A 14,368-nucleotide genomic window follows, 5' to 3' on the forward strand; every position below is an offset into this window, starting at 1 on the left:
TAGCCAAACTTGGCCTAATTGTTGAATGTATGATGAAGTCGACTATGAGTTATAAATGGTTTGTGCATGGAAGGGTGTTGATGAATTCCGATATTTTTTTTATTATGAAGTTGGATAATGTGCATACTTGTGGGGTTGTTGCTTGTAGATCTTGTAGCAAAATGGTTGGTTCTAGACTTGTCTCTGATATTGTGCATAATAATATTAGTAATAATCCGTTGACTCATCCTATCAAAATTTAAAAAAAGTTGAAAAAACAATATGGTATAGATGTTTTTCTGATCGAATTGCATGGTTAGGAGTTAATAAGGCAAGAGGTGGGCTGTTTGGTGATTTTGCATCTTCTTTTGACCAACTTCAATGGTACCTTGAGACGAGTATAAGAACGAATCCCGGAAGTATGTTTGAATTAAATGTGATGAAAGTAGTGGGTGTTTTCGGAGGTTGTTTATGGCATTTCATGGATATTTGTATGGATTTTAATTTTGTCGTCCGCTATTGTTTGTTAATAATGCATTCTTGAAAGGGCGTGTTATAAGGGGCATTTGCTTGTAGCAATGGTAATCAAGGTATATATTTATTTGAGGTAAATTACACTGATACCTCATGAGGCTTATGTTTATTACAGTTCCCCCCTCATCTTTTGGAAATTACATCTCCCTCCCTGAGGTTTAAAGGTTTATTACAGATTCTTCCCTCAGCTATTTAATTTGTTTAAATACCAATTTTGCCCTCACTGGGTAAATTACATTGACGCCCCTCACATTTTAGAAATTACAATCCTCTCATTAAGGTTTAAGGTAGCATTACCAATTGCCCCATCGGTTAGTATTAGTTGGAAAAAAAATTCATTGAAAAAAAAAATTTAATTGGGAAAAAAAATTATTTGAAAAAAAATTGTTAGTAAAATTTTTAAATTTTTGTTTAAAAAGTAATGTAAACTTATTTTTTGAATTTACGTTTTTTCCTCAAATTTACAAACTGAGACAACAATTTATAAATCAAAAACATTATCAAACAAATTTTTATGACAGTTTTTAAAATTTTAGTAAATATAAATTGAAAACTGAAAACGAAATGGTTACCAAACAGGCCTTTGATGGTAACAATGTCGCAAAATTAACAAATAATTAAATAAGTTACTAACGTAAGAAATGATCTATCAAAAGATTCTTAGGTTATGTATGGTTTGATTTTTAGAATTTTTTTTTTAAAATTAAAAATTAATTTGGTTAAGAAATAAAAAATAAAAAATAATTATCATTTAAGGGTAAAAAAAATTATCATTTTAACTTTTGGGCAAGTTATATACACACGTATAGTTGTTTCCATTTAATTTGTAAAAAATTATTTATAATCACTCGAAAGATAAAAATTATATAAAAATGATAATTATTATTTTTTTCTTAACCAAAATTATATTTAAAAAAATCCAACTATCTTCCCAAACAAAAAAATTTTAGCTTGCTAAAATACTCAAAAAAATAAAATAACCTACTAAAATAGCAACTTCCCAAACACCCACTAGTTTTCGACTCATGTATGCACGGGCTTTATTTTAAATTTTAATTTTTAAAAAATGTTGAGATTTGTATATAGACAAATGTATAAAAATACGTTTAATGTATGAATTTCTAATTTTTTTTTATATATTATTTGATTTTTAACGAACGTATAATGAACCGTCATTAGCAAGACTCTTAATTTTATCAAAGATTGTGTTTTAAAATTAGTTTTGTGTAAATATGTATGAATAATTGGTTACAATATTAATAAATAAGAAATTATGAAACTTCATATAATAGTTGCACATAAAAATATAAAAGTACATATAAATTAAAATTAAAAATTTGTTCATAAAAAGTATCAACAAATAAAACTTATACAAAAGTTTAAAATATATATATACATATTTTTTTTTTCTAACTAAAAAAAGAGAAAATTCCAATAAGAACTTCATATACTAATTAGTATACTAATTGTTATATATAACATTACTCATATTATATTGCTAACCCTCTTTGTTATATTAACTCAACACATTTTTTTATGTTGAAATTGTTTTAAACACTACATTTATTTTCAATCGTTAGATTGGTGCTTTTGACTCCTTTGACATGTTAAAATGCATTATAATCATTTCAATCATAAGAGGTTGTAGTTGAAGAGAGTGAATTGGACTGATTAAGGGTTAAAAATCCTTTATCCTTTCTATGGACAAAAAATATATTTTACATTTTTTAATATTTAGTACAATGTAAAATAAAAATCAAAGAAAAATATTTTTTTATGATCAATAGAATAAAAATATTTTTCTAATTAAAATTTTACTATTATAATCACATTTTTCCACCACTAACACCTCCACAATCACACCACCACCACCACAGCCACAATCACCAACTCCGTCGCCATTAAAGATTTTGAGTGTTTTAGAATTTGCATTGCCACCCCCCACATCACCACACTTTCACCACCCTCACCCACTTCCTCCACCCCTTTCCCACCGCCTCCATTTCTTTCTCTCCTATTCCAGTGCGTCCCCTCCATGACAGCCTCCCTTGTGAGTCACCATCTCTCCAACCATCACCACTTTTCTTTCTCTAACAAAATTTCCTAAACCCTCCCCAAAAAACAAATAATATAAAAATAAAAAAATAAAAATGCATCTATGGTTGTGCATAGTTGACTATTCAACATTGTAAAAATTAATTGAGCTCTGCCAACAAGTGTGTAACATATCCAGGATGAATTCTGAAGATTATTACAGGGTTAGGCTGTTGGGCATGCAACATATTTTTACATACACAAAAACAACCTGTCCAATCTCATCTAACCGGAAGCTTATTGCAAGCAACATTTATCTATCTGCTTAGCCATAACACGATATTTTAAATTACAAAGCATTTCACGAGACATGAAATATAATGGCGAACATCTCTCACATGCACACCCTAATTTAGCCAGAGCAAGAAAATTTTGGCTCATTCCAGTTCCTTTAGATATAAATCACACAAATTATATAAATATTAATATATCACACCAAACTCTAACTAGCAAACCTACTTAAAATGAAGCATTGGTTGAACTGGATAATTACTCCATCCATAGATACAATAGTCTCCGATCAGATGCATAATTTATAGATTTCAGTGTGGTTCAGACATTCATGAAGTAGTTGCGAACAACATCACAACATTTAGTAGCCTATTTAAATTGGGGACAATTGTTGCGCATGAATTCACACATCGTTTCTTTCTCGCTAAGGCACTGCGTGATTGAAGAAAAGGAAAAACAAATGTTATAACTCTGGACAACCACATGATTATGTAACACTAACAACTTGTTTAGTAAAAACACAATCGATAATTTAAATAATTAGTCCATGTTATTCATTCTCAAGTAGAAAAAGCAAGAAACGGTTATTTATATCACGTGTACAAATATCTACAAGCTCCTAAAATAAACACAATTTACCTTCTTGTACATCTCATAAGATATTCTGCAGTATCGAGGGTCCTTTTCCCTTTCATGCCACAAGTAATCTATAGGACGGTCAAAACCTGCAGCAGTTGCCTTTTTCTGGAGAGATTCCTTATATTCTGCATTAAAAAGTAAGATCCAACACAATTCAACCATGTATATAACAAATTTTCTTGGGTTAAATTACAAATATACCACTGAGGTCTATCAAAAGTACAAATTTTCTCCTAATTTGACAAATTTCAAATATCCCCTGTCAACGATTGTCTCTTAAATTAATAGAATTAATAGATAATGTAAATTACCTAATTACCCTCCAATACCTAAATAAATTTACCCTAATACCTACACATCCTTCCTCCATTATGCAAACCCATGTCCACCCTCATCCACTCTCCTTTGCCACCCCCACCCCTTCGCATGCTTCACCGACACCCTTTTGCAGCCATGGACAAGAAGAGCTGGAACAATTGCCCTCTATATTAGCTTCTCTCTCAACTTGTCCTCAATCCCCCTTTGTTCCTTTTCATTTTCTCCCACTTTATCACACCACCATCCACAATTGGCTTAACACATACTATTTTCTCATCAGATGAAGTTGTTGGAACCTAAATAGCACAGACACAGATGCACCAGCATTCCAATTTTCCAAAAATGTAGAACGCGACATTTTTTAAAAACATTAAAATTTTACATTTTTTACAAATTTATTATGTGTCATATACAGTGTTTTAAAAGGCGCGCGTAAGTGCGAGGCAAAATGAGGCGCACCCTTGCGCTTCAAACTGGTCAAGGCGAGGCGCAGGCACGGATTTTTTTTTCGAGGCGTGAAGCGTGGCCTTCATGGGCTTTACTTATTTTTTTATTCCAACTGTTAATTAAGTGCTTTTCATTTCTTGTTTGAACTGCAAACTAGAAGCTTAGTTGTTTTGAACTTTATGTAGATGATCTTAAAACTTTAGGTTTTTGGTGCATAAGAATGTAATACTTTATATCTTTTGTTGGATATTATATTTCTAATTTTTAGAAGATTGAATGTTATGTTTATCAATCATTTGTAATGATGAAGCTTGCTTTGTTATTTTTGGAATTCTATATATATTTGTTATGTTGAAAAATTTGCCAATTTAATAATTTTGCTTTTGTTCTGCTATTGCGCCTCACCTTGGTGAGGCACACACCTCGCCTCGCACCTCACACTTAGGCTATAGAAGACCTTATCACCTCGGTGCGCATAGAGCCTTTTAAAACACTGGTCATATATACAAATCATTTATTCAAAGAATTAAAAAAATATAACATATCTCTAATTACAATTAAAAAAAAACAATACATTTCATAGTTTGAATATCAAGATATCATTCACATGAGAATTATATAATAACGAATGCAGAACACTGTTATATAAAGGGGTTCATCACGTAGGGCTTGAATAAGCAATGCAATAAACGTCACCAAAAGTGTTTGCATTGTGTTGGTTAAATGTCTGATATTATAAATGTAATTTTTAATTAAAACAAGATGAAGTGTCAGACACACTTTTAGGAGTATCCAAAGCGTCTCGGTGTTAGACAAAACACGCTTGTTGGTGACTAGTTTGGTGTGGGTTTGAGCAAGAAGTGAGTGCATTTTGGCAATGAGGTTAAAGATGCACACCAAGAACACGCTTCAGTTAATGGTAGACGCAAAAATCTCGTTTAGGGGGGCCAAATTATATATACAATAAAAAATTGACTACGAAATTTATTCTATTAAATTCTTACCAAAGTTTAGTATTGTTTCATTTGGCTCTTCTAGGAAAGTGGTTGTGGTGGTTTGGGATAGAAAGGGAGCAGTTGTGGAGAAAAGTGGTGGAGGCTAAATATGGGTTAGGATGGGGGGGATTGGAGTACAGGGGAGGTGAAGCAATCACACGGGCAGAGTTAATAAAAGGGATTTGGTTAGGTCGGGAGGAATCAATGGTGTGGAGAGTTGGCTTTGGAGGTGAGGTTCTCATTGATTTTTCGCATTGCGGTTGACCGGGAGGCAACGGTGGCCTCCTGTGTACAAGTGCAAGGGTTGGAGGTGGTGTGGAATGTCAGATTGCGACGTGATGTGTAGGATTGGGAGCTGGACCAGCTGCTGGATTTGTTGGGCTTTTTGTATAGCCTTCGGTTTGGGAGGGTTGGAGAGGATTGTTTGAGTTAGGATGGCCCGAAGACCAAAGGGGTTTTTTCGGTGTATTCTTTCTATCATATGCTTACGGGAGGGGCTGGGGTGCCATTCCCGTGGAAGAGTGTTTGGGTGGCAGGTTGTCTGTCCAAGGTTGCTTTCTTTGTGTAGACATCATTGTTTGATAAGTGAACTAGTGTTGCATGTGTTGAGGGGCTGCGGAAACAGTGGATCATTTGCTTGTATATTGCCTAGTTGCTTCACGTCTTTGGATGTTTATTGTCATTATTTTTGGTTTGGTTTGGGTCAACCAGTGTCGGTGTTGGCGGTTTTACAAAGTTGGGCTGGGGGTAGGGTTGGGAGGCGGCATCGGAAAGCATAGAAGTTGGCTGGACATTGTTTGATGTGGTTGATTTAGTTGGAGTGAAATAGATGGGTTTTTATGGGAGAGATACGTTCGGTGGCATGGTTGGAACAACGTTTGTTCACTGTGTTGCATAGCTGGATATCATTATCAATTGATCCGAATGTGCTATCTTTGTTGACTTCGTAGAGGATTTGATTCAGTAGTTGTTTTGATGCTCTTGTGGAGCTGTTTTGTGTTGCTCTTGTATATGTGTTTTGCTGGCTAGTCTTTTAGTTGGTTTTGTATTATTTGCATCATCTTCATGTTTTTTCAATAAAGTTTGCTTATTTATCAAAAAAAATACTTCTAAGAATAAGAATTGAACATTATTATTATATTCGCAAAAAAAAAAAAAAAAATTCAAACAATAAATACTTGACATTTATGAAACAAAAAGTATGTACAAAATAAAAAAATAAAAATAATAACATATATTAAATACTTTATCACAATGCTCATAGCCATATTGGTCGTAGTAGCTAACACCAACTTGAGTCATCAAATACCAATTTGGTCATAACCAAAGTCACTACAATAAGTCGTAACTAAAATCACTTTTACACATAATCAAACATAATAATGAGACTTAACCAATTTTTATTTAATACTTTGTTAGCCTCACTAAGACAATGGCCTATAACTAAAAACCATGATGACTCGTAACCAACACCAATTTAGACCATAATTAGCATATGGTATACACCACGTGTATTGCATCATAACCTTAACTAAAGCAAATTGAGATTTTTGAGGGGCCAACTGTTTACAAATTATAAAACCAAGAGCAAATATGACATATTTTACAATAATTTTAAAATGTTTGAAGAGGCTTGGAAGATACTTGCCAAAAGTTCGATGCATTGTCTCACAAGGATGTAGCCTCACTGGTGTTTGCAATTTGCAATCATTAACAGAGTTGTATATGAATTTATATGGAAGTATATAATAATGAAAATAAAATGAAAAAGTCATTTCTTTTCCTAATAGGGTGTGGTTGAGGGAGGCAGAGAGGAAGAAAGGAAGAGAATAGGAAAGACAGAGAGAGAAAGGAGCAAAGTGTTTAGGTATGTCAAACACTAAAATTGCTAACATCATCTACTTTTGCAAGTTGACCTAAAGGTTGCCTAACAAAGAATTGTCATGTGATTTGAAACATCGAGAGGCAATATTTATTTTCTAGAACCTCAAGGGGTATATTTATAACTTTCAAAACATTTTCTAAATAAAAATAAAATGAATAAACATAAATCAACACCACTATAGAAGTTTGAAAGCTTTAATTGGAAAATGAAATAAACAGTAGCAAGAAATCAAAATGTTAAACTTACCCTTTAGATGTTGTTCCCATCTTTGAGCACCTAAGATTGGGGGGGGGGGGGGGGGGGGGAGAACCCGTAAATAACTGAAATATGACATCTATAAAGATCAACAAGGTAAAATTAAGCTACTTGTGCCATCAAACAAATGTTGATGACTTAGAGCATGAGAAATACAGCATACAGTGTTAACATTAATACAAACAAGCTTTTCCAAACCAACAAAAAAAAAAACTCAGTCAACCCAAACCAATATATATTAAACAAAAGCCTCTTGCTGGCCACTCCTTGTCAAAATTATTGCAAGCTTCAGTCTGTAAGAATTTCCAATGATAAGCTTCTAACTGAGATTTCTTGTTGGCTTATTGGAGATGGAACTTAAACTCACTTTTGGACAGATAACTGGCTGTTGGATAAGTCATTAATAGAATATGCTACGGTGCCTCATCTTTGCTTTCCTAAAAACTTAAAGACTCTTTCAGATTTGAAGCCAATCAATCTTTGTAACTTTAGTTACAAGGTGATCATGAAGATCCTATCCAACAGGCTAAGTTGACTTCTTCCTGTCATAATCTCGACCACCACTCTTTTGTATCACTAACACAAAACACGCGCACACACAAAATATATATATGTATATTAACTAACTTACTTTAAATGTACAGGTATCCTCAAGGAAGTTGGTAGGAGAATGGTTATGGACCTGTGATGACAAGTGCACCCCTGCAGCCGCCTTAAAGACAAGTTTGGCGACTGAGATCACAATTCCTAATGAACATATCAAAATCCTTCATCCTTCAAGTAACTTATCCCCACTAATCTTCTTTGAAACTACCGTAATATTAAACTTAAAGTCACCACCGACACCAACTGGGAGAACGCAACACATAAAGAGCAACTAACTCCTCCTAGAAGAAAGCTATTAACCTAGGATTGTTCGGGCTGCAAACACTAGTAAACCCCACTCTCTCCTAAATCCTTCCTCCCTCCTCGTCATGGTTGCCAGATTCCCCTTCCATAAGTCCAAAGTAACTAACGGCAGCATTAGAATTGCAGCCATCAACTAGTATAAGATCCTTACAAGGAAAAAGAATATCAGCTCAAGCCCCAATGCAAGCATCTCTCAGTGGATTGGAAGGTGTTAGAGATTCAGTATCAAAAATGGAAAGCAATAATGCCCCTTCAAAGCCAAGTACTCATATGATCATTCATACCCATTTGATTTGCATACACAAAGATCCATTTCAACGGTGAAAACACCATTACCATTTGTTCCCTCATTTCCTTTTTGTATCAATCCTTATGAATGATTTTCCCCTTGTTCTTGATCAGAAGCATTGTTGAATAAAATCACTGTATCAAAGTTGGACTCTTGCAACGCTGAGATCGAGTTTTTGTTGTGATCATCGCCATCCAAAGACTCATCTAAGAAGTCATCAGATTCACCATAATCCCCAAATTTTGCCAATGCTTGACAGCCACCAAAATATCCTTCATCAATGTCTTCCCCATGAATTGATTGAATACCCCCGCCATCATCACAAAAATCCTCTTGACCAAGATCATCCTTCATAAAGCCTTCATGCATAACCATCAACATCCCTTTGCAACTTTTCACTAACCAGATCACCAAGCTCGAGCCATCTTTCCTGTTCTTGAAGCAACTGAAGATTTCCTATTGGAGAAACACCATCAAGAAGTCTCACTTCCGACTGATCAAACCATATTGATCGAATAAAACAGGACCATCAATAACCTTTATAACTCATAAGAAACGTTAACCCACCTTATCAATGGTTTAAAAGGCCAAAGCTTGCATGCCTACATGATGTCTCCACAAATATAGTTATTTTTATGTAATTATTGTAGCACACCTCTACCCCCACCCCGAAGCCAGCAGTTTTCTTTCCATTCAAGATGCTTTGTTTATAACAAAATTACAAATTACTAACATTATTAGCTCCAATGATTGGAGCTGATAATGTTAGAAATGAATAAACTAAGATAGTCTGGATATGTACAACGAAGTTGGTAGAGGCAACACTAAGATAGTGCAATAGGATTACTGCTAGTGGAAATGCTATGGGGAATGGAAGACCTAGATTGACATGTGATACAATGGTGAAGAAGGATATGAATTTACTTAAGCATATGGCCCACGTAGCCGACCCCAATTGATTGGGACAAAAGGTTTGGTTTGGGTGATTTGGTTAAGTACCAAATAAGTTTCAACCTAAATCCGGATACAAAATTCCCATACACTATGAATCAAAAATAATTGGCCCATATTTTTCAGCATGCATTCTCTATTGAATTACCAGAAAACCACCTGACAAGTTAGCATTAATCACAGCTTTATAAATTGGGATTCATGTCTAGTTTCCAAACCTAATCATTTCAGCCCACCATAGGTTTCTCATTTTTACTTTCTCCCTTCTTAATATTACACAATGTTGTATCCATTCATCAAAAATACACCATGTTGTCTCCTCTTTGTTTCTTTATCTTTCTTTAGAAAGTAAACTTCTTTAATCACAACCCAAATAGCTTGCATTACATGTTTTCTAAACCTTAAGATCCAACTTTCACCGGTCCTAATCCTGAGATTCTTTTTACCACTAATCCATCACCGCCCCATGAGGAACCTTAATAAAGTTCATAATTGAAATTTATGCAAGCCGCTTTTTTGATAAGCCATAGTAACTATAATTTCAAAGCAAAAGCAGTCTACATTGTAGAAGAACTCAAAGCAAACAAGGTTATTAACTACATTGCCTCCCAAGAAAATCAAAAATAAAATGAATCCAATAAATACAGTAAATTGGAAGGCCTACAACCATCTAATGACATCCCAAAAAAAACAGCGATCAGGCGAATACGGACATGATTTTTGTCAACATGTGCTACTCCCACGAACAATCCCCCAAAAAACAAAACCTTAGAACATGGTATTTTGCATTTTAATGGATCAAAAGTCATATTACAATAGATAAAGGCACCTTAAAATACAATCCTATACAACGATTGAACCTTCTTAGTTTTCCTTTTAGAATTGGTATGGAACTCTTGGTTTGTATGAAATACAGTATAGAGTTTCTTGCATAATTAAAATGCAGAACCATCTTACAAGCACCAAGAAATCATCATTTTATTCTTTAATATTTAATGGCAAAAGTGGCACCTCACAGGAAACAAGAAAGTTCACAGATATGCATACAAACCCCACTTACGTTCAAGACAAGATGCCTTCGTTTTGCGAATTTTTTCAGAGTGTTTGGCATCATAACTGGTTGGAGTTGTGCTCTTGCACTGCATAATAGAGAAAGGAAAAAATATTAGTACAACCACTGTACTTAAAAAGAAAATTGAAAAGGAAAACATAAAAGCTCTCCAAACACTCTTTTAGATAAAACTAAAATCTTTGCATTAGGAAAATTAAATCTTTGGATTTAAGCCATAAACCTATGACTCATCCTGGTGTAGGACGGGGCAGAGAAAGGGAGAAGAACTCAAAGTCGGCCACAGCGTTTTACTCTCAAATAATATTCTTAAAATTGAATATTACAATGTCAAAACCCTAATATTTATATAACCAAAGTCTTATATTCTAATTAGGAAACCAAACCAATTAATATTCCTGGCTAACTTTATTCAATTAAATCCAAGTAAAAAATAATAATAAACTGCCAATTACAATTATGGGACCAAAAAGACTTTGGACCCGTGGACTTCAACATTGGCTTCCAAATCCAATAATTGCCATCTAACCAATCAAGGGCTGCACCATCACATCTTCAACTAAGAAAAGAGCCAACAACTACTATATCACCAATAACCATTCCGAATGACATTGAACTGTGAAAAATTGTACCTCTTCATATTCTTTGTCTACATTGTCACATGGATATAGCTCCGCCGTTCCTGGAAAATTTTCCAAGTTCTTGCTTAGAGCTGATAAACTCAATATGGCTGCAACTTTTCTAGTAACTACGAAGACAAAGAACAAAAGGATAAAGGTAAACACGTAAACAAGATATCATAACCGTAAAATAAAACGGAAGAAAGCCAGAGAAGTTTCTGAAAGCCGATCGCTACTTCCCTTAGAAACGAAAAGCAGGGAAGTCACTAGGAGTGATCGAGCAACTTCGTTTAGTATGAGAAAAATGGTTCACACTAAACTCTTTGAACCAGAAGAAGCTGAAGAAGATTTTCCTGCAAAAGACAAGAACAAAAAATTTGAGAAGAAAAATATGGAAAGACAATATCAAAAACAATTAACCCATAACATGAATTAGTTAAACTAAAGCATAAAAACATCAATTTGCAACGTAGGTTGAGGTTGTAAAAAACTTAGAAGTTCAACAAAGAACCTTTATTAAAACATATCCACAAACACAAACTGAGAAAGAAATGTCAATGATGAAAGTAAAACTAGTGATAAATCAAGCATAAAAAGTAACTAACAATATTTGTTTTGAATTTTTGGTTTCCAACATGCTGCAAGTTGTACACAGATGCCATGTACCTTTTGTGAGAAGATCAAAAAGACACTGAAATTTTTAAAAAAACCTCTACCATTTTGAGCAAATGGTTTCAGATAACAAAAAGCACAAACAGATTGAAATAGGCAAAAGAAATATAATTAAATTATGTTTAAAGCGAGATAGAAAAAAAGAGAGAGATGGCAAAAGGAAACAGATACTGACCTCCACCACGAAAAAAACGAACCATGACTCCTTATCAACAGGAAGCAAGGTTGTAAAAAATTGAATTGTTGTTTTGGGATTCTACCAGCCTAGATAGGATGATCAAATCAAGAATCGTAAGATCCTAGAAGAAATAAAATATGTATAACAATTTTTATGTGATTAATGAATACTATCAAAATTCAGAGAGAATGCAATTGAATAATAAAAAATAAATTAATTAAAACTATCTTTGAAAAAACAAAATTAATCAGATAAACATTCACAGATTGACCTAAACAAACTTGAAGATTTGTGAATTATAAATGTCAGTATAAGGAGATTCATTTGTTTGCCATGCTCACTAACGCTAACATTAAGAGAATATGCTCACTAACGCTAAATCCGTATCCAATTTTTTTTTTTTTTTTTTTTTTTGACAGTTTCTAGCCAAGTCCCCTTATTTGACAATTAGGAGAATATGCGAAGAACAACCGTACCCAGTCCAGGTGGCATGAGATTGGCCAAAGCAAAGAGCACACAAACAAGGCTGAAGGAAGGAAATTGATAATTGAATGAAGGCAAATAATTGAAGGATTAAACACTTGAAATTATAACAAACTACTAGTCTACAACAGCACAGCACATTCTTTCTCAGTCAATAGAATTGATTTAAAATGCTAATTCCATGACAACGACTCTCAGAGAAATAGACAAACTAATTCATAAGCATTGTAAATCACAACCATAACTCATTCTTCAGTAGAGGGCCAAAATTAATCATTAACAAGAAAAATAAGACCAACAAAAAAATACAAAAATTGTAATTCTATTGTTAAGAAGAGGCGGAGAAGATTGGCCTGGATCTCAAACCTAAAGGGGAAAAAACCGGGAAAACAAAAATGCTGAACACGAAGAAAAAGCAATCAGCCCTAGCCTGCAAACAAAAAAACCCCCAAAAATAAACAGCGACGTGAAGAAGAAGAAAGAAGAAGAGATGTACATGAGGAGCGGAGGGTTGAATTGAAGATGTTCTTTCTTTCAATCGATTTTCTTCAAATTACGCCTTGCATTGTCTCGTGTTGCTGCGATACATATACCGCTCATTTTATATTCCCCAAAAATATTCTGTTACAGTTCTGAAAGTTAAAAGTTGTTAATGGATTTTTTACGTTTTTAGATTAAAAAGTAGAAGAAAAAAATAATTTTAGAATAATTTTTTGATTTTTTATAATAAAAAAAAATTATATATTAAAATATTGTATAAAATAGTAAAATTATCATTTTATCCCTACTATAATGAATTGCCTCCTGACTTGGATTGTCCAGGAAGCTAAACGGTCGACAGGAAACAAATATAGGAGCAGATTGCCTATAGTTCGAGATCAGATTAAACGATCTTGTTCAGCCCGTGGGGCCTACCACGGGTCTTGTTTTGATAATCGAAACCGTTCAATATGTAGAAATCGTCGAGTATTATATACTTGGAAAAAAACCATGTGGGTCGGATATGATAGCTATCCGATCATATTAGTTTTTTGTCAATCGTAATTTTCTTTATCGTCTATTTTTTTTACAAAATTAATTTGATCATATAGTTATCGATATCCAATTAACGTTATTTTTTATAAGCATATAGTATTCGACGAGTTATACATATTGAACGGTTCAGATTATCAAAACAAGACCCATGATGAGCCCCACGGGCCGAACAACACCATTATGTGCAAATTTTTTTGTGCACCCGCGTGGCCATCAATTCAATACTGACAGTGGCTTGTACTTGGCCTGTATAAAAGGGGTTTTTTTATATTTTTTTCTTGCGAATAGTGATAATTTTTTAACTTTTTTAGTAACTTTTTGACTTTTTGTATTTTTTAGTGTATGTCAAACCAGGGCTTACTATGTAGTCCTATGTCCTTCTAGTCCCAATATATTTTTGATAGACCAATAGATCCACAATTTTTAAAATTTTGTACCTAGAGGTCCAGTTTTTTATTTCTTATTTTTTAAATGACTGTATTACTCTTTGATTTGAGATATATATATATATATATATACGTGCAAAATCAAATTTTAGATTGTGGATCTCGCTTATGCAAGGTTGTCTGCGATCTCGATCTCTTTCTGTGAGGTTGATCTCTTTGTGCTGTGAGGTCGATCTCTTTGTGCGATCTGAATTTTTGTGTACAGGCGATCTCTGCGTACGCACTCTGTGTGTGTATGTGTCTCTCTCTCTCTCTCTCGATACATATATGTATGTATGTATATAGATAAGCAAATTCGCGTGATCTCTAGTTCGTGTTTGTCAATGTTGTTATAGTTAT

At 33.8% G+C, this 14,368-nt stretch overlaps 1 protein-coding gene across 5 annotated transcripts; it reads right to left on the minus strand.

Moving 5' to 3' along the window:
* Positions 1 to 2,977: 2,977 nt before the first annotated feature.
* Positions 2,978 to 13,200, minus strand: LOC114306782 (uncharacterized). Of its 5 annotated transcripts, none has more exons than XM_082870998.1 (8): positions 13,045 to 13,200; positions 12,063 to 12,151; positions 11,536 to 11,568; positions 11,228 to 11,343; positions 10,587 to 10,665; positions 7,369 to 7,398; positions 3,478 to 3,602; positions 2,978 to 3,270 (listed from the first exon to the last, which is right to left on the minus strand). In XM_082870998.1, the coding sequence occupies exons 2-8, from the start codon at positions 12,085 to 12,087 to the stop codon at positions 3,208 to 3,210; spliced, it is 471 nt and encodes a 156-aa protein (XP_082727124.1). In that variant the 5' UTR covers positions 12,088 to 12,151; positions 13,045 to 13,200; the 3' UTR covers positions 2,978 to 3,207. The 5 variants fall into 5 exon arrangements, with proteins under 5 accessions (XP_082727124.1, XP_082727119.1, XP_082727122.1 ...); XM_082870993.1 differs by having other exon boundaries at positions 10,578 to 10,665; XM_082870996.1 differs by having other exon boundaries at positions 10,578 to 10,665; positions 12,063 to 12,186; positions 13,045 to 13,195.
* Between the last annotated feature and the right edge of the window lie 1,168 nt (positions 13,201 to 14,368).

This window comes from Camellia sinensis, chromosome 1, assembly GCF_055761805.1.
Source record: "Camellia sinensis isolate YWXY chromosome 1, ASM5576180v1, whole genome shotgun sequence".
Taxonomy (NCBI): Eukaryota; Viridiplantae; Streptophyta; class Magnoliopsida; order Ericales; family Theaceae; genus Camellia; species Camellia sinensis.